We start from the raw sequence: 20974 nt of genomic DNA, 5'->3' as shown, positions 1-20974 counted from the left end.
GGGAGATCTCATACACTTATTCAAACAAAGAGACAAGGCCTGGAAAAAATACCGTAAAACAAATGATGCTGCTGACTGGAATGCTTATAAGGAGCTAAGGAATAAATGTAAAACCAACACAAGAAATGCTAAAGGAAATTACTATAAAGACTGCTTATCAACTGATTTTAGGAACCCGAAGAAATTTTGGAAGAGAATCAATAGTATAACCAATAAATCCACAAAAAGCCCTACAACGCATATTAGACTAAATAATCAAACTGTGAGTGAACCTTTATTAATTGCAGAGGCATTTAGCCAGCACTTCGCTACAATTGGTAGCTCTTTATCTGGTTACTCTGGTCTTACCTCAAATCAGAATAGGTGTGGCAGCTCTTTTTGCTTTAAAACTATCTTTCCAATTGATGTTCAGCGGGTTATTGATAGCCTAAGCTCTGGATGCAGTGCTGGTCCAGATGGTCTGGAAATTAAGTTCTTTAAACTTGCCTCTCAAGTTTTATCATTTCCACTGGCTGATTTATTTAATTTATCTTTCGCAACTTGTGAAACACCGTCATCATGGAAAAGCGCTAGAGTAACCCCTCTTCATAAAGGAGGTGACACCTCAGACACCAACAATTATAGACCAATCTCAATTATCAACAGTATAGCAAAAATATTTGAAAAACTAATATTTAATCAATTATCTAAATACCTTGCAGACAATAACATATTATCTCCACACCAATCAGGTTTTCGACCTAATTACTCTACCACCACTGCTCTTCTAAAATTTACAAATGACATATTGTCAGCAGCTGACAGCAAGATGCCTACAGGTGCTATATTTATTGACCTTTCAAAAGCATTTGATATGATCGATCATTATCTTCTCTTAGATAAATTGTATGCTATTGGTCTTTCTACTAACTCTCTATTATTTTTTAACAATTTTTTTCATTTTAGAAGTCAGTGTGTCTCCTTTCAGGGAAGTCTATCAGAATTTAAGATCAATGATAAAGGTGTTCCACAAGGCTCATCCTTGGGTCCTCTTTTGTTCTCGATCTTTATTAATGATCTTCCTCAAATCTGTTTGGACTCTCAAATTCATTTATATGCAGATGACACTGTATTATACTCATCCAGCTCTGATATCTTACAAATTCAACACTCTCTACAATCTGATTTTAATTTGGTTCAAATATGGTTCTCTTCAAATAAGCTTCTGTTGAATAAGAAAAAATCATATAGTATGTTGTTTTGTACTCAACCTGGTCATTTGTTGTCAAGTAACTGGTCTATTAGTCTTCTTGATGGAACAACAATAGAAAAAATTGAAGAATTTAAATATCTAGGCCTCTGGCTTGATTCTCAGCTATCCTTTAAACCCCATATTAATGCAATCACCAAGAAAATCTTTGGTTGTCTGAAATCTCTTTATCGTTCTGTTGACTGCTTCTCACAAGAAGTCCGGAAAAGACTTATAATGCAATTAATACTCCCAATATTGGACTATGCTGATGTTATCTATGGTAACACTTTTGAAACAAATCTCCGTCCTCTTAATGTGTTATATAATAGTCTTTGTAGATTTGTGCTCGGGTGTCCTTATATAACCCATCACTGCCTCATGTATGAGTCCCTGAACTGGCTTGCCCCTAATTCCAGAAGGCAATTCCATTGGTCAATACTTACATTCAAATGCATCCATCTCAATTTCCCTTCATATTTGAAACAACTCTTAATCCCTCTAACTTCTCGATACAGCCTACGGCACATGGACCACCTGTTTCTAATTAAACCTAGAATCAGGAAAGAAATTGGTCGTCGGGCATTCAAATTCAAAGCTCCATCAGATTGGAACAACCTTCCCTCCTCACTTAGGTCTATTACTTCTTTCCATATCTTCAAATCATCTTTAGTTTTGCATCATAAAACATCCATTCTCGCTGGCCAGGAGTTTCCGGCTGATATAGGTCACCGGGTGCTCCTCGCCAGCCCCACCTCGGACGCGTCGGTGTGGACGACGAAGGGGAGGTTGAAGTCCGGGGTGATCAGGAGGGGCTCAGTGCAGAGGGCCCGTCGGAGGCACGAGAACGCCTCCTCGACCTCCTGCGTCCACTCGACCCGGTCAGGCAGAGCCCTCCGCATCAACTCGTGGAGGGGGCTGGCCAGTGTCGCAAACGCAGGGATGAAGCGTTGGTAGTACCCCACGAGTCCGTGGAAATGATTTCACCTGATACTTCGTCCTCGGCCGGGGCCAGGTCCGGATGGTCTGCACCTTCTCCTCTTGCGGCTTCACGCTGCCTCTCCCCACTCGGTAGCCCAGGTAGGACGCCTCTTCGAGGCCCAGGCGGCACTTCTTAGGGTTGGCCGTGAGGCCGGCGGCTCGGAGCGCTCCCAGGACGGCACGGAGGTGATGTAGGTGCAGGTCCCAGGTGCTGCTGTGGACGGCGATGTCGTTGATGTAGGCGGCGGCGTATTCCCTGTGGGCCCGTAGGACCCGGTTCATCATCCGCTGGAAGGTCGCGGGCGCCCCGTGCACCCCGAACGGGAGGACCGTGTACTGGTACAGCCCGTCGGGGGTGGCGAAGGCTGCCTTCTCCCGGGCCCGCTGGGTGAGAGGGACCTGCCAGTATCCTTTTGTCAGGTCCAGGGTGGTAATGAACCGGGCCGGCCCCAGCCGCTCTATCAGTTCGTCTATGCGGGGCATGGGGTAGGCGTCGAAGGCCGACACTTCATTCAATTTCCGGAAGTCATTACAGAAGCGGTACGTTCCGTCCGGTTTGGGGACCAGGACCACCGGGCTGGACCATGCGCTGTGGGACTCCTCGATGATCCCCATCTGCAGCATGCTTATGACTTCCGCTTGGATGGCGGCCCGCCGTGCCTCCGGGATGCGGTAGGGCCGGAGTCGGACTTGGACTCCCGGTTCCGTCCTGATGTCGTGGCTGACGGTCGCGGTCCTCCCGGGCCGCTCCGAGAAGACATCGAGGTGCTGGAGGACCACTTCCTTCATGTCCTGGGTCTGGCTTGTGCTCAGCTGCTCCCCCACTGGTACCTCGGGCAGGGGTAGTCGTGCGGACAGGGACAGGAGGGCTGGTTCTCGCGGGGCTGTCGGTGGTTGCCACTGCTTCAGCAGATTAATGTGGTAGACCTGGACGGCCTTGCGTCTCCCCGGTTGCCGCACCCGGTAGTTGACGTCGCCGACCCGGTCGATGACGTAGTAGGGACCCTGCCATTTGGCCAGGAACTTACACTCGGCGGTCGGGACGAGGACCAGCACCTGGTCCCCCGGGTTGAAGGTGCGGAGCTGGGCCCCTCGGTTGTATACCCGGGCTTGGGCTTGCTGTGCCCGTCCGAGGTGCTCCCGGACCACGGGCCAGATCTGCGTCATCCGGCCCCGCATCTGCTCCACATGCTCGATGGCGGTGCGGTGGGGGGACGGTTGGCTCTCCCAGGCGTCCCGGGCGATGTCGAGCAGCCCTCTTGGTCGCCGGCCGTAGAGGAGCTCGAAGGGCGAGAATCCCGTGGAGGCCTGGGGCACTTCTCAGATGGCGAAGAGGACATGCGGAAGCAGCTGGTCCCAGTTTTTCCAATCTGCTTCCATGACCTTCTTCAGCATGGACTTCAGGGTTTTGTTGAATCTCTCCACCAACCCGTCGGTTTGGGGGTGGTAGATGGAGGTCCGGAGGTGGCGGATCTGCAACAAACTGGTGAGGTCTTTTAAAACCCGGGACATAAAACAGGACCCTTGATCCGTCAGGATCTCTCGGACTATCCCCAGCCGGCTGAATAAGACCATTAGCTCCCTCGCCACCGCCTAGGCTGTGGCGGCACGGAGAGGAACTGCCTCTGGGTAGCGTGTCGCGTAATCCACCATAACTAAGACGTAGCGATGGCCTCGACTAGTCTTGGGGAGGGGACCTACGATGTCTAGACCCAGCCGGTCGAACGGGACTTCTATCAGCGGCATCGGGATGAGGGGGTTCCGTACCGTGGGTCTCTGGGCGGTGTGTTGGCACTCGGGGCAGGCCCGGCAGTAATCCTCTACATTCCGTTTCACCGGCCAGTAAAACCGGTTCAGGATTCTGTCCCTCGTCTTGTCCATCCCCAGGTGAGCCCCCAAAAGGTGGGTGTGGGCCATGTAGAGGACTTTGTTCACGTACGGTCTTGGAAGACCGACTGTTCTACCTCCTTCCCCCCTCTCTGTACCACCCGGTATAGTAACCCCCCCCCTGGTGCTGAAGTGTGGGTACTGTCGGTCACTCACCGAGTCCCGCGAGAGGCCTTCATGGACCTGGACGTGTCCCCAGGCATGGCGGAGGGCTTCGTCCTCCAGCTGGGCGGTGGCGAACTGTCCTCCCTTGTCGGGGCCTCCGCCAGTCGGAGAAGTCTATGAGGGGTGGAGTCTCCTCCCCGTCTGGCGGAGGGGCCTGCTCGGAGTCAGTCATCGTGTCCGGAGTCCCCGGGGGAAGGGACACCGTGGACGAGACGTGGGGGTGCCTTGCCGCCTGTCGGGGGACTCGTCCGAGTCGGACCGGGAGGGCGCCGGGTGGGAGGCCATATAGGCGGGTCGGCTACGCAGCCGGCGGGGTCGGGTCCGAGGTGGTCGGCGCCGGGGTGCCTGAAGCTCGGCCCCCAGCAGTTGGGCGATGATCGGGCAGTCCCGTCCGATTAAGAGGGGCATCGGGAGGTTCGGACCAGCCCGGCCCGAACCGTGAAGGTGCCCTTCGGGGTCTGAACGGTGATCTGCCTCGTGCTGTAGGACTCGGTCTGCCCGTGGATGCAGCCTACGTCGATCCTCCGCCCGGAGGTCCCGTCCGCCAGACCGGGTCGGACCAGCGTAACCACGCTCCCTGAGTCGAGCAGGGCGTGGGTGTCGTGCCCCCCCACGCGTACCGGTAGGCTGGGGGTGTCGGTCTGCTCGTGGGACCAGCAGGTGGTGCGGAGACAGACCCCCCTCTCCGGTCGGACGGACTGGCCGTGGGCATGGATACGTCCCCTGCTCCGGGACAATGGCGGGCCAGGTGGCCCGTCTGGCCGCACGTGTAGCACCTCCTCTCCTCTCTCTGGGTCCTCTCTCTGGGCGGTGCCTGGGTGCGCTGGTTCCCCGTCCGCGCCGCTAGGTCCGTGTCTCACCCCCCCAAGGAGTGAGGGAGCAAAGAGGGAGAGGGCGGTTCTTAGATGTTTAGTTTCATAACCTTGCTCTCTTCTGCTCTTTCTACTCTCTCTTTAGAACTGTCAAATCTAAGAACAGCTGGTATTAAGATAAATCTACACTAACAATACATTCTGATTCCTTGTCTTACAAAATAACATCAAATATTACGATAACTGCACCAGACAGCCAATTGTATAATGTCACCCAGAATCTTAGATATTGTCCACTATATGTACTTCATGTAGGCTGTGAATTAAGATGAACACACAGAAGTTGAGGTGATGTTGAGAAATCAGTTTGGTTTTTGTAGCATCTTGAACCAACACTACCACCACTAGTGGTCATCTGCGAATAGTTATTTTCCATTTCTCTTGATTTGTCTTTCAGAACTTGGAAGGATTCGCTCTGAATTAATCGACAGGTTGTCGGACGACGATGTCATCGATCTCCTGTATTACCTTAGGATGATGGATGTGTTGAATGACGACGAGATGAAGACTGTAGAGGAGAAGATGACCAGTAAAGACAGAGCACGTTGTCTCATTGATACAGTGATGAAGAAAGGGGAGAGAGCGAGTAGCCTGATGGTTGATTATCTGACGGAGTGGCACCCTGACCTATGCTGGACCCTGGGTCTGACCCCAACTTCTGCTCGGATCAGTGAGTTTAACATGTTAATGAAGTTCCCTCATTATGTGTGTAAAATTCTTTCAGCAACTACTTTGCTGAAGTTTTGGTGTCAATCAAAGTAATTGCTATTAAGAATAATGCACCTCTTCACCTGCAGGGGCCCAGAATCACACATAAACAGCATCTTCTTTTAAGCGTGCGTGCATGCGTACGTGTGACGTTTGATTTGGGGACTAAAAAAGAGCCAGTGCTGAAGAAAGCCCCGCCCCTATCGGAGGCATAGTTGCGTCTAGGATCATGACGTGAATCCCTTGATAAGGCGGTCGCTGGGGTTGGTGGTGGGCGGGCTGTGAATACCTCGGGGGTTGCTTGTTGTTGTTATTATTATTATTATTATTATTATTATTATCATTATAAACGCCGGGAGCGAGGGAGCAAAGAGGGAGAGGGCGGTTCTTAGTTGTTTAGTTTCATAACCTTGCTCTCTTCTGCTCTTTCTACTCTCTCTTTAGAACTGTCAAATTTAATAACAGCTGGTATTAAGATAAATCTACACTAACAATACATTCTGATTCCTTGTCTTACAAAAGAACATCGCATATTACGATAACTGCACCAGACAGCCAATTGTATAATGTCACACAAAATCTTTAGATATTGTCCACTATATGTACTTCATGTAGGCTGTGAGTTAAGATGAACCCACAGAAGTTTAGGTGATGTTGAGAAATCAGTTTGGTTTTTGTGGCCTCTTGAACCAACACTACCACCACTAATAGTAATCTGAGAATGGTTGTAACGTTTTGTTTTAATATTATTTTCCATTTCTCTTGATTTGTCTTTCAGAACTTGGAAGGATTCGCTCTGAATTAATCGACAGGTTGTTGGACCACGATGTCATCAGTCTCCTGTATGACCTTAGGAAGATGGATGTGTTGAATGACCAGGAGATGAAGACTGTAGAGGGGATGATGACCATTAAAGACGGAGCACGTTGTCTCATTGATACGGTGATGAGGAAAGGGGAGAGAGGAAGTCGCCTGATGGTTGATTATCTGACGGAGAGGCACCCTGACCTATGCTGGACCCTGGGTCTGACCCCAACTTCTGCTCGGATCAGTGAGTTTAACATGTTAATGAAGTTCCCTCATTATGTGTCTGAAGTTCTTTCAGCAACTACTTTGCTGAAGTTTCGGTGTCAATCAAAGTAATTGCTATTAAGAATAATGCACCTCTTCACCTGCAGGGGCCCAGAATCACACATAAACAGCATCTTCTTTTAAGCGTGCGTGCGTGCGTGCGTGCGTGCGTGCGTGCGTGCGTGCGTGCGTGCGTGCGTGTGACGTTTGATTTGGGGACTAAAAAAGAGCCAGTGCTGAAGAAAGCCCCGCCCCTATCGGAGGCATAGTTGCGTCTAGGATCATGACGTGAATCCCTTGATAAGGCGGTCGCTGGGGTTGGCGGTGGGCGGGCTGTGAATACCTCGGGGGCTGCTTGCAGTCCTAGTTGTTATTATTATTATTATTATTATTATTATTATTATCATTATAAACGCCGGGAGCGAGGGAGCAAAGAGGGAGAGGGCGGTTCTTAGTTGTTTAGTTTCATAACCTTGCTCTCTTCTGCTCTTTCTACTCTCTCTTTAGAACTGTCAAATCTAAGAACAGCTGGTGTTAAGATAAATCTACACTAACAATACATTCTGATTCCTTGTCTTACAAAAGAACATCAAATATTACGATAACTGCACCAGACAGCCAATTGTATAATGTCACCCAAAATCTTTAGATATTGTCCACTATATGTACTTCATGTAGGTCGTGAATTAAGATGAACACACAGAAGTTTAGGTGATGTTGAGAAATCAGTTTGGTTTTTGTGGCCTCTTGAACCAACACTACCACCACTAATAGTAATCTGAGAATGGTTGTAACGTTTTGTTTTAATATTATTTTCCATTTCTCTTGATTTGTCTTTCAGAACTTGGAAGGATTCGCTCTGAATTAATCGACAGGTTGTTGGACAACGATGTCATCAGTCTCCTGTATTACCTTAGGAAGATGGATGTGTTGAATGACCAGGAGATGAAGACTGTAGAGGAGAAGATGACCAGTAAAGACAGAGCACGTTGTCTCATTGATACGGTGATGGAGAAAGGGGAGAGAGCGAGTAGCCTGATGGTTGATTACCTGACGGAGAGGCACCCTGACCTATGCTGGACCCTGGGTCTGACCCCAACTTCTGCTCGGATCAGTGAGTTTAACATGTTAATGAAGTTCCCTCATTATGTGTCTGAAGTTCTTTCAGCAACTACTTTGCTGAAGTTTCGGTGTCAATCAAAGTAATTGCTATTAAGAATAATGCACCTCTTCACCTGCAGGGGCCCAGAATCACACATAAACAGCATCTTCTTTTAAGCGTGCGTGCGTGCGTGCGTGCGTGCGTGCGTGCGTGCGTGCGTGCGTGCGTGTGACGTTTGATTTGGGGACTAAAAAAGAGCCAGTGCTGAAGAAAGCCCCGCCCCTATCGGAGGCATAGTTGCGTCTAGGATCATGACGTGAATCCCTTGATAAGGCGGTCGCTGGGGTTGGCGGTGGGCGGGCTGTGAATACCTCGGGGGCTGCTTGTTGTTGTTATTATTATTATTATTATTATTATTATTATCATTATAAACGCCGGGAGCGAGGGAGCAAAGAGGGAGAGGGCGGTTCTTAGTTGTTTAGTTTCATAACCTTGCTCTCTTCTGCTCTTTCTACTCTCTCTTTAGAACTGTCAAATCTAATAACAGCTGGTATTAAGATAAATCTACACTAACAATACATTCTGATTCCTTGTCTTACAAAAGAACATCAAATATTACGATAACTGCACCAGACAGCCAATTGTATAATGTCACACAAAATCTTTAGATATTGTCCACTATATGTACTTCATGTAGGCTGTGAGTTAAGATGAACCCACAGAAGTTTAGGTGATGTTGAGAAATCAGTTTGGTTTTTGTGGCCTCTTGAACCAACACTACCACCACTAATAGTAATCTGAGAATGGTTGTAACGTTTTGTTTTAATATTATTTTCCATTTCTCTTGATTTGTCTTTCAGAACTTGGAAGGATTCGCTCTGAATTAATCGACAGGTTGTTGGACCACGATGTCATCAGTCTCCTGTATTACCTTAGGAAGATGGATGGGTTGAATGACCAGGAGATGAAGACTGTAGAGGGGATGATGACCATTAAAGACGGAGCACGTTGTCTCATTGATACGGTGATGAGGAAAGGGGAGAGAGGAAGTCGCCTGATGGTTGATTATCTGACGGAGTGGCACCCTGACCTATGCTGGACCCTGGGTCTGACCCCAACTTCTGCTCGGATCAGTGAGTTTTTCTTTTAATGTATTTTTTTATTATTTTCCAAGGAATTATTAAACTTCATTCAGTTATCATGTTGTTAGTACAAAACTATATGATTATTAAATGTGTTTATAACAGGAGGAACATAGGTCACGTAGGAAACTCAGCTTGGTAAAATAAACGTAACGTAATGTAAAAAGGTGTGTTTTGTGTAATAGGTGCGAGTTGGAGGGTTTCCCCCCCCCCCCCCCACCCCACACGCACACATACGCACACACGCACGCACGCACAAAATGTGCATGAGCCAAGCAGTGTGTTGGCAGTGTTGTGTGTAATAGTTGCGCTGCCACCAGTCAGAGTGTTAGGTGACATTGATGTAACGAATGGTTTGCTGGCTTGATGCTGCATCAAATACATTTCTAATGTGATGCATGCCGTGTGCTCCGTTGCTGCCCGTGCATGCTTCAAATGACTTCTCTGATCTGCTGTTTGCCTCGATAGTGAACGCATAGGGGAAGCTGCTCTGCACGCAGCAGTGTGTGTCTATAAAGTTCATAGGGTTTCTACTGTGGTCCTTTGATTTAGGCCAATACTGAATACATTTCAGAGATTGATTGATCCCCCTTTCACAGGGACGAGTCTCACAGAAGACACAGCAAGCATGTCTTTGATGGACAGGTATGAAGAGAAGGACGGTTCTGATTCTGGTAAGAGTCGAGGTTCTTCACTCACGCTACATACCTCCAGGCTTCTCAATGCCTTTTTGCCAGACGCCAGTGCTGAGATTGATGAAGATGAAGAGGATGAAGGTGAGCAGTGTCACTCTTCCATTGAGCTTTGAGTCTCCATGACGAGGTGATCTGACAACAGAAGTATTTCACTGGGGGTTAAAGAAATATATCCAGATTCACTGAACCATGAAGGAGAATTAGAGGAGAAGATGACCAGTAAAGACGGAGCACGTTAGCTCATAGATACTGTGATGGAGAAAGGGGAGAGAGGAAGTCGCCTGATGGTTGATTATCTGATGGAGGAGCACCCTGAACTATGCTCAGCCCTGGGTCTGACCCCAACTTCTGCTCGGATCAGTGCGTTGTTCTTTTAATGTACTTTTTTATTATTTTCCAAGGAATTATTAACCTTCCTTCAGTTATCATGTTGTTAGTACAAAACAATATGATTATTAAATGTGTTTATAACAGGAGGAACATAGGTCACGTAGGAAACTCAGCTTGGTTATTTGTGGCACTTTGATCAAACACTGAAACAATTTGGTAAACTGAAGAAGTAATTTTATTTTTTTTCAGTATTTTTTGAGTGAAAAGAAAATGAATTAATGCCATCTGCAAATTCTTTTATTTGTCTTTCAGGGTTTGGTAGGAGTCTGAAGTCATTCAGTAGAAAGGAGAGACCTGGTCGGATGTCCCCGTCTCTGCCCCTCGAAATGCATGAAGGCGACTGCGAGCTGGGTAAGTTTAAGTCTCCTAGGTTTAGGAGTAATAAGTAACATAACCCTCTATATCATAGTTCTTTCCTGTCAAAATACATTTTATACACACCAGATAAATAATTTATCATATAATAACATGAGACCTAATTTAATCAATACATACTTGATTTTAATAAACAAGGCCAAAGGTGTATGGCTTTCTGGAATATCTGTTTGGGATCCTGGGTTACCAATTCTAAACTTATGGCTTGTTTTCAACATAAATAACTCACGTTTGTACTTTTTCAACATTTTCCGGAGTCCATACATTCCATTTCTATAGCTTTAAAATGACCAAGACTGGCGAACACTTGGTCAGACGTAGTTCTTGGCAGTAAATCTTGGCAGTGTGTGTGTGTGTGTGTGTGTGTGTGTGTGTGTGTGTGTGTGTGTGTGTGTGTGTGTGTGTGTGTGTGTGTGTGTGTGTGTGTGTGTGTGTGTGTGTGTGTGTGTGTGTGTGTGTGTGTGTGTGTGTGGGGTTCTAGAGGACAACCGAAACAAAGGGTACATAATTTCATATTATGTACAGAAGACTGATGATAAAGCAGCACAATGAAGCAGTCTTAACTGTCTGTTCAACTAAAAACCCTCCTGGTCTCTGATGCAATCCAACATTCATAGGAAACCCGTCTAAGGAAACATAAGCACGTCTTTAATACAATTCCTCATATATCAAGGGATTATTATGTAACATTTACGCATTAAATGTACCTAATATATTCTGTTGAGTTGTGTTCTTTCATAATCCAAAATGTTTCCAACAATGTTCAAACCCAGAGATATTCAGAGTTTAATTTACACTAATGGTCCGTTGCGTTGGTCACATGTCGATGGCTTCATATGGCCTTACCCCCTAACTTCAGGGAAACTCACGACAATACCGTAGAGGCCTAATGTGTTGATATGATAAGTCAATAGCAATCTAGCTCACTACGATGTGCTACTTGGACAAGTGGCTCAGCCAGACACCAAGCTCATGCAGTGTTTAGCACATAGACTTTACTACCTTCCAGAGATCAGCTGGTAGTAGCAGACTTCAGGCAGGACTGGATGGAACAGCCATCCTTCTCTCTTTCATCGAGCAGAGAAGCAGAGACACATTCCGCCCGTCACCCTCCGTAGCGGGCGCTACATCGCCGCGGTGCGCTGTTAGTGAAATACGCAGGCGGTCCGCACACGGCCACGGGATTTATAGTCGCCGCTTGTTTGGCCGTAAATAGATTTAGATAAAGTTTTGCCACTAGGTATCATCCAAATACTTGAACATAAAATCCACAATAACTCCGCTGGTAATCTCCTATGAAGGAAACACAGATTAAACCATTATATGAGGACTCAAACAATATTACGGCGTCTTACTTTGAAGACTTGGTGGTTGCTCATTCTGGAGGAAGCTTTTGCCATTGGACTGAATATGTTAGTTCAATAGCAATTGCAAGCACCATAACAATATTCTGCTTTCATAGCATGTGATGAGACAAGAAATATGTAATCTCTATCTATATTTAATAATACATGAACACTTTATTGATGACATTTATATCGGATAATATGCATATTAGATTACTACCGGCGTGAATGTGGATTTTCTATTTCAAGTATTTGGACGCAGTAGCCTAGCAGATTAGAACGCATGCATAATCACTATCAGGAAACAGACACACTGAACATCTAGATTCTAGATGTTTAGTGTGTCTGGCTTTTTAACACATCTTTTCTTCTAGATTCTACAAGAAAAGATGTGTTAAAAAGCCGTCAAAAGGTTTGTCATTGTGGGGTTGTGAGAAAGCGGAGTAATAAAATAAGTTATAAAATGCAACGGCGCAAAAATGAGGCATTATGTAATCAAAAACACTTAATTTTACGTCTATTTAAGTCAATAACCGTCCACAATGAGGTGTAGTTGGGACCCCTTTGGCCTCCCATTTGACTCCCAGGTTTGACTCCCCAGCACGCAATCATTCTCACATGGGAACCCGAGCGGCAATAACACGGCCCAACACCATATAGCCAATCACCACCAACCGGTCGGCCATTTCCCCACAATAGAGAAACGGCAGATATCATACACCCGACACACTAAGCTGGCAGATCTGACGGGCACCCAGGTCAAGCCTCAAGACCTTTGTGAAAAAACAGAGGAAATGCTTTAAGTCGCATGCGTTACCGCATTTTCTTGACAGCCCCAATATATATTTATTTATATATATATAAATTAAACTCTATCTCTTGCTTCAATAATGGAGCACTTAAAGCAGTTTGCTTATATTATTAATTGTATTTATTCTCATTGTATCTTCTTGGTTGACAACAATTACTGTTGGTCGCTTTGGTCAAATGCGTCGGCAAAATAAATGTAACGTAATGTAAAAAAGTGTGTTTTGTGTCATAGGTGCGCTGCCACAGCTACAGAGTTGAAGCTGACATCGTTGTAATGAATGGTTTGCTTACACAATACTAACTGCACACTGGTGCCCACACACACACACACACACACACACACACACACACACACACACACACACACACACACACACACACACACACACACACACACACACACACAATGTGCATGTGCCAAGTAGTGTGTTGGCAGTGTTGTGTGTAATAGTTGCGCTGCCACCGGTCAGGGTGTTAGGTGACATTGATGTAATGAATGGTTTGCTGGCATGATGCTGCATCAAATACATTTCTAATGTGATGCATGCCGTGTGTTCCGCTGTTGCCCGTGCATGCTTCAAATTACTTCTCTGATCTGCTGTTTGCCTCGATAGTGAACGCATAGGGTTAACCTATGCGTTAACCCTGCTCTGCATGCAACAGTGTGTGTCTATAAAGTTCATAGGGTTGCTACTGTTGTCCTTTGATTTAGGCCAATACTGAATACAAAACCAATCACCATCACTGCAAAGTAACAAACAATGACTTCCAGAAACTATTAACTAAACTAAAACAATCACTGCTAACTGCAAAATTTCTTGTTGTTGCAGATTTACTATCAAAAGTGGAAAGGTGTCATATAGGTATGTATATATATGGAAATAAGCCATGGTTTGAGGTTTCAACTAAACTCCCCGTGATTGGTTGAGGAGGTGCTGTCAGACATTTCAGAGTTTGATTGACCCCCCTTTCACAGGGACGAGTCTCACAGAAGACACAGCAAGCATGTCTTTGATGGACAGGTATGAAGAGGAGGACGGCTCTGATTCTGGTAAGAGTCGTGGTTCTTCTGGTTCTTCACTCACGCTACATACCTCCAGGCTTCTCCAAACCTCCCTCTCACCCTCCCTTCTTATTTTGTCTTTTTTCCAGACGCCAGTGCTGAGATTGATGAAGATGATGAAGAGGATGAAGGTGAGCAGTATCACTCTTCCATTGAGCTTTGAGTCTCAATGACGAGGTGATCTGACAACAGAAGTATTTCACTGGGGGTGAAAGAAATATATCCAGGTTCACTGAACCAGGAATGCTGCCTGCCAGTGTATCATGAGGCCAACTGTTATTGGAGGACTTAATGTACACATTACCCTTACACTGGACATGCTGTCAGTTTTGTTACTGACAATAATTATTTATCCTGACAGAGGAGATGCACTTCAAGACACATTGTGAAAAATGTAAAGCATCTCAGCAGGTGAATTTCAACAAAATATATACCTTTACGTTAAATATACATTACATAAATTCAGTATTGCTCTTTATTGTTGTTTGCTTCTACTTTTTACAGAGTCCTGAGTATGAGAAGGTTACACCAACGAAGATTTCTAAGTGGAGCTTCCAGTGAGTGACATTCAGTCCTGGCACCAGTCCCATGGGGTTATCAGAATAACATGGTCCCAACCACAAACAGATTCTGTTGTAATGTGTGTGTGTGTGTGTGTGTGTGTGTGTGTGTGTGTGTGTGTGTGTGTGTGTGTGTGTGTGTGTGTGTGTGTGTGTGTGTGTGTGTGTGTGTGTGTGTGTGTGTGTGTGTGTGTGTGTTAGGGTACAGCTGGAAGGTGAAGGGACCTATGAGTGTTCGGCTACAGGTCTGGTGTTTGAAGTGTCGGAGCAGGCTCTGGTCCGCTACTCGGTCCTGTCCTGGTTCCAATTCTCTGAGTTCCTCCAAGACTCCTGGAGACCTGCTGGATCGATTTATGATGTGGATGTGGTCAACAAGGATCCATCTGTGCTCAAGTTCATCCATTTCCCCCACTCTCTGTGCCTTAATGGTAAGAACACACTCTGACTGTGAAGAGGGGGGGATTCAAAGGCCGAATCCTCTAAGAATCTCTGTGCATGGCAGCTTTGGCAGTGTTTTGTTGACCAACCATTATGGTTATTTCCTGGTTTGGGCTGACTCACTCAGCTCATCTTGACTTTTGAAACTCGATATAATATATATATTATTTCAATATTCGTTGTTTTCCTAAAATATTTGCGACTTCTGAATTCATTTTACAAGATCCCTGCTTATTTTTAAAATACAATTTGGATTAGAAAATCGTCGCTGGTATCACTTGTTATATAATGTTTATCATTTTACTATTGCATATATTTCTCCAAACTTATGAGTCTAAGTACATACTGGCAGTTATCATTTCCCATCGGGCTCGAATAAAGTATTGTTCATGTTTCAACAGAACCTATGCGTGATCTGAGCTTCAGTGTTCTGCATGTAAAGGAACGCCATGCAGACATTGAGTCGACGGTGGGCTTCACGGCCAGCCATGTTAAATGGCGCGTGTCCTCGCTGTCTCTCCTGGGTCTCATTGGGAGGAGCATTCTGAGCATTTATCTATGGATGGTGGAGCAACACGCGATGGTGCTGATTTACAAGGAGCAGAACAAAAAAGACTCCATCTTCCAAGTGTATTTGGGCTTGAACAGCGATTCTGAGATCAAGGTGACGAAGAACAATGGTCAACGATTAAGTAATAGAACGAGAGTCCTGTGTGTTGGTAAACAGATTCATTGATAGACAGAAAGACTAGACTAAACTGTGCTAGGCCAAGCTGGGATAAACTGCTAAACTAGGGGAGGGAGAACTTGGGTGAGACTAAAATAGACTGGTCTGGGCTAGCCTAGAATGCGCTTATCTGGACTGGGCTAGCCTGAAATGGGCTAGGATGGGCTGGGCTAGGCTAGACTGCAATAGGCGTGGCTAGATAATTCAGTTTAACGTCCTCTCTTGAGGGCTCGTCTGTCTTAATGTGATCTGCCATCTTGAAAATAACTATCTATCCCCATATTCCCTCTCACTCTTCCTCCCTCTCTCCATCTCTGACCATTTGGTCCTGCCCCTCCTGTTCCTGTGTGTGCAGGCTATTGAAGAACAGGTGAACAAATACAGGAAGAAATGCATCAGGATTTACAAACCGGCCAACTGTACGCTGGTGTCAAGGAAGTACTACCACCTCAAAAGCGAGCCAGAAGGGGAAATTGAACCTTCGGTATGTGTTGTGACTTTAATACTCATTTACATGTAATTATCCTGCAGGTAATAAGGTGCAATAAGGTTGTGTGTGTGTGTGTGTGTGTGTGTGTGTGTGTGTGTGTGTGTGTGTTGTGCAAACAGAAGATAATATTCACCACAGAAGTGTTAGCGGAGAAGGTCTTCTCTGAAGCACACTTCGGTGAGCGTCCTCCTGTCAGATTGTTTCTCATGGCCTCTGCGGAAGAAAATATAAGAAACTGTCGTCCTTTGTGGTCTGCTACAATCAAAGAGGGTAAGCAATGTACACAATTTGAATTTGTTTCACGGTTTGCATCGTAAGACTGATGACTCATGACGCTTTCTATGGCAAATCCTACTGCAGTTGATTGGAATGACGAGGCGTTCTCTTCGGGGACGTTCCGGGGGGCCAACATCAGACAGAGAGGTACACTTTTTCTTCGTGGTGTTGCGTTCTTTGATTCATTGTTGGTGTTTCAACCGGATAGTAGGATTATTGGGGACGTTGAATCACCCGACGAGCGGGGCTGCCCTGGGACCACCGCCCAAAGTTGAACATATTTTAACTTTTATGCACGGTGCAAAAACCTCAGAAAGCGAGAAGCGCATCTCAACGCTGCTCTGAACCGATCCGACTGATCAGAGTTCACAAAGGTTTCCACAATGAAAGGTTCAAGGCTTCAGGTGCGCAATTCAGAAAACGGAGAGAAGAGGAGGACAGCAAAGCTTTAATTAGTTGTGGCTAGCTACATGCTACCGCTACATGTTTTTGCTTGTAATCGTCTAACTTTATCTACTCTCCAACATTCTTGGATCCTCTGCCGATGTCCCCAGCTGCTGCAGAAGGGACATCTGATCTCCGGCCTTCACCTCGCCTCTCTCTGGAGCATGTACGTTCAGCCAAACTATAGTGGTCTCTGTGTAATTTATAATCCACGACTATAATGTCATTATTTATTCCCAATACTTTAGCACTCTAATCCTCCAACGTATGTTTAGCTAGAGACACCATTCCAATTGTAAAATGTTCATATTTTCTTGGAATCATGAGCTACTAGTTTTCTAACTAATATAATTCACTGTTTTTTTTTAATATCCAACTTTTAAAACCTTACATTTTATAATAGCAAAATCCAACTAATTAAGCGAGTTCTCCCTTGGGCTTTAATTTATTGTGGTGCGTCTAAATGTGCAATTTTAGCTTGAGGAGTGAATTGGCTCGCTCGTTTGCTGACAGCCTGCTGTGGAATTGCGGACAGGTGTCATCGAAATTGGCCCGCGTAACAAGCATCGCCTTTAAAGTGGGAACGGTCATGCGGTTCCTCTCGTTAGTCAAAGTATTGTTCATTAGGGAAAATAATTGCTCAACGGGAGCATTTGTGCCAGGCAGACACATGGCAAATTGACAAATTAGACTTAGATTTTTCTACGGTATCTCCCTACTTCTGAAACGCTCGCCCAGTGCTCGTCTGTTGGTTTTTCATCAGAGTCCTGTGCGACCATCCCTGTTGCCTATGCCCTCACGGATAAGGTTTTGTTGAACAAATTAATGATCGGGCTATAGTAAGACCATGTTGGCTGTGTAATCACTGAAAACAGGGGACATTTCATAGTGGTTGGTGGAAACCAGGTACGTTTTAGCGTCCCGACAGGCTTTGGTCGGGACTCTGGACTCCCGTTCACCAAAATCGGGACCGTAAATGTGGTTCTGGGTCTGAGAGCTGCGCTCGCGTAGCCTCTATTCTTCCTGGTTAGTAGCCTACCCTGTGGTCGAATCATCGGATTGGCTGGTGGACGTGACGTCATGACCAAGAGGCAAGCACAGACGTAATTTAAAGCTACAACACTGTGAATAGGCAGAGTTCATGCTGCAACCACCACTGCGACGCCAAGACGTGGACAAATATAATACTTAGGTGCCAAATATAGGCGCTTCTGTTCACCATCGGTTCCGGCGCCCCTGGTCTCAGTGAACTCCGGTGAGGTGGCTATCACAAAAGATAACCATTTCAGATGTTGCGGAGCCCAATGTCAATATTTAACCTAGAAACACAATGTAGAGCTTAAACAGGTCCAGTGCTTCTTGTTACATTGGCGCTAAAAGAATGAATCTATTGGATATATGATCTTCAAGTTTCAGGCGTTTGTGTGTGAAGACCCCCGTTTATCTGGCTAGGGGCTAGGTGATTTATCTGGTGTACTTTCGGTAGAAGCTTAATGCTAACAACAATGTCACAAATGTCTTCATGTTATGCGATCTAAACAAACAATATATATCATATGAAAGCTGAGACTCCAAAGAATCAAACGGTACAATTATCCTCATCATTATGTGAGCTTATCTCGACTAACTTGAATTGAAGGGATAAGGTCAATAGCATACTTTTCCAAGTTACTACCGCACACACACTCACTTACTCACTGTGTGTGGCTTAATTAAAACATATAATTAAAACATATTTACTCACTTTGCACTCACCGCATTTCCTGGAGGAAATGCATTTTGTAGTTATTGTTGTTGAACGTTACAGTTACACATTGTTACTAATTAAATGTAGTTGTTAGTCAAATTATCTAAAGTTTATTTGTACAGGGCTACTTTATATGCAGTATAATTACTGGACTTAATACAGTATGGATGAACTGTATGTTTTAAAACAGCCTACAGGTCAAGCAACATCCAGCACCACATCCAGGCCTCCAGCCACCTCCAGGGCAACACAGGCTGCAGGACATCCAACATCCAGCACCACATCCAGCCCTCCAGCTCCCTCCAGGGCAACACAGGCTGCAGGACATCCAACATCCAGCACCACATCCAGGCCTCCAGCTCCCTCCAGGGCAACACAGGCAGAACGTGAGTTGAGTTAATGTTACAGCTGCAGTTAACTGATCAATATGGTCAATATGAACTAATCCAGACCCATTTGTGCTGTAATTCTATCAAATATTCACAATCAGTCATGGACATACGTGTCTCACCCTGTTCATCTTGACAATGTCTTGTCCATTTTGCCACAAATGTATAGGTAATCTATTCGACTATATGTTAGACCACAACCATCTATTATTCAAGTTGTCTGCAGGACACATAAAAACTAGAATAACTTATTCCCATCAAAAAACGATTTAAACCTGACTTCACTCGTGTAATTCAGTGGTTCCCAAACTCATGTCATCAAGTCATGAACCCCCTTGGACCCTCTCCGTCCTACTGTGTACCCCAGCTCCACCGACGGCTCACCATAATGTATTTTGTTTGTAATTCTGAATGAGTATGACCTGAGGAGCTGCTCCCACAGCAGCCCGGCCTTCATGTGTAGAACCAGTGCAGTTTTCTTTTGCCTCTCTGGGTTTGGGATTAACCTCTTTAAGCCATTTATCCATTATTATATTTTTCTCAAAAAGGAGAGGGGTTAAAAACAAGTTTACATGTCCTTGATTAAGATTTTGTTTCCCTTCTACATTTGTGCTAATTGCTAATGATCTTTAGAGCGTGCCCTAGCAAGCGAAACGACAACGAGAGCACGTGAGACAAAGCCAGAGAGTACTGCCACCACAATAGACCTTTGTGATCATTATTTAATCACTATTCAATCAGTCTGGGGAAAATATAACGAAAGATCAACCTTAGTTTAGCCGATTCAAGGGTACAATTGTGTCTTTCACAGGGCAGCGCCCCTCACTCATGATGCCTTCCTGCTCACCTGCATGCACTCAATCACCCAAATAAAGCAGTGGTGATCAGACTGTCCAGTTGGTGTTTATTACTTTTAGATTTTTCTTATTTCAACATAATTAAGGGATTGTGTTGGTAGAATTATGTTCAGGTACATGAGAGAAATGCAAATCTCGGCCCTGTGTTGGATCAGACCAAAACCTTCATATTAATAAAAGATGTTGTGTTGTTGAACAGTTATCAATGTATTGATAAGCTGAAACAAGGATTATAATGTAAAGACGTCACCAAACTTTCCGATAAAGCCAACATATTTTGGTGTACTGTTCGCTTACAGCCTGCAATTAAAAGATTAAAACCAATTTAAGCCGAAAAGGTTGAAGATACCAGCAGGTCATGAGAGGGTTCCTCTAAGTAAACCCTTTTGAAGGTCTCTGTATCGTGTTTGGACAAAAGCTCTCCTACATATTAAAGTGATAGTAAATAGGATTATTCTCTACACTTAATTGTTGATTGCTAATCTGCATGCATGAAACACGCGTCATAGAAATTCGTAATGTCAAAGAAAATAGTCTAACCTATAAGAAAATCTGCTGTTAGCCTCAAGGAAGTGTCAGGGAAATACTAAAGTATATGGAATCAGCGCAAAACCACGTTACTATAAACGATGGTAGGTAAGCTGTGTTTATCTTAATGTAGAAGGGACACACCGTTGTATTTTTCTGTATGATACGCATGAGTGTTTAGAATTATTGATCTAAAATGGAAACAAGATTTAAATGAACTATCAAGATCGTTCATTTTAATGCCTTTTTTTATGTTGTGATTGAAAAATTTGGTGCGACAAACTGTTGTATCTTTAACCCAATAAAGACGGGTTTAATTAATCAACTATCGGGTTTGCTCATTGTAATTTTAAATTACCTTTTGATTTTTCTTCCAGGGAAGCTGGAAAGTATCCGTTCTGAATTTGTGCAGAGAGTTTCAATCCCAGTTATCAAAGGTCTCCTGGATGACCTTTGGCAGCAGAAATTGTTGAGTACTGAGGACAAGGATTTTGTGATGGAGAAGGGGAAGATCAAAACGGACATGGCACGGTGTCTGATCGACATGGTTATCGGGAAAGGGGAGACGGCAAGTAAGGAAATGATCGATAGCATGAAGAAGAGGGACAATCCCTTATGCATCACCCTGGGTCTGATCACTTCTCCTACTGCTAGTGGGGCTGAGTTCTAACTGAGTGTATTTT

The 20974-nt window shown here is 45.1% G+C and overlaps 1 protein-coding gene across 1 annotated transcript in view; it reads left to right on the top strand.

Annotated features, from left to right (window-relative positions):
- Nucleotides 1–20974, top strand: part of LOC132473960 (uncharacterized) — a 206532-nt gene that overhangs the window by 100075 nt on the left and 85483 nt on the right. Inside the window, exons 5-7 of the mRNA XM_060074361.1 lie at nucleotides 13603–13635; nucleotides 13749–13823; nucleotides 13925–13966. Coding sequence (XP_059930344.1) covers nucleotides 13603–13635; nucleotides 13749–13823; nucleotides 13925–13966 — 150 coding nt within the window. The remainder of the gene's footprint in view (nucleotides 1–13602; nucleotides 13636–13748; nucleotides 13824–13924; nucleotides 13967–20974) is intronic.

The sequence above is a fragment of the Gadus macrocephalus genome, chromosome 16 (assembly GCF_031168955.1).
Source record: "Gadus macrocephalus chromosome 16, ASM3116895v1".
NCBI classification, from domain to species: domain Eukaryota; kingdom Metazoa; phylum Chordata; class Actinopteri; order Gadiformes; family Gadidae; genus Gadus; species Gadus macrocephalus.
Note: the sequence above shows the minus strand (reverse complement) of the source record. Positions and strands in the feature narration are given on the sequence as shown.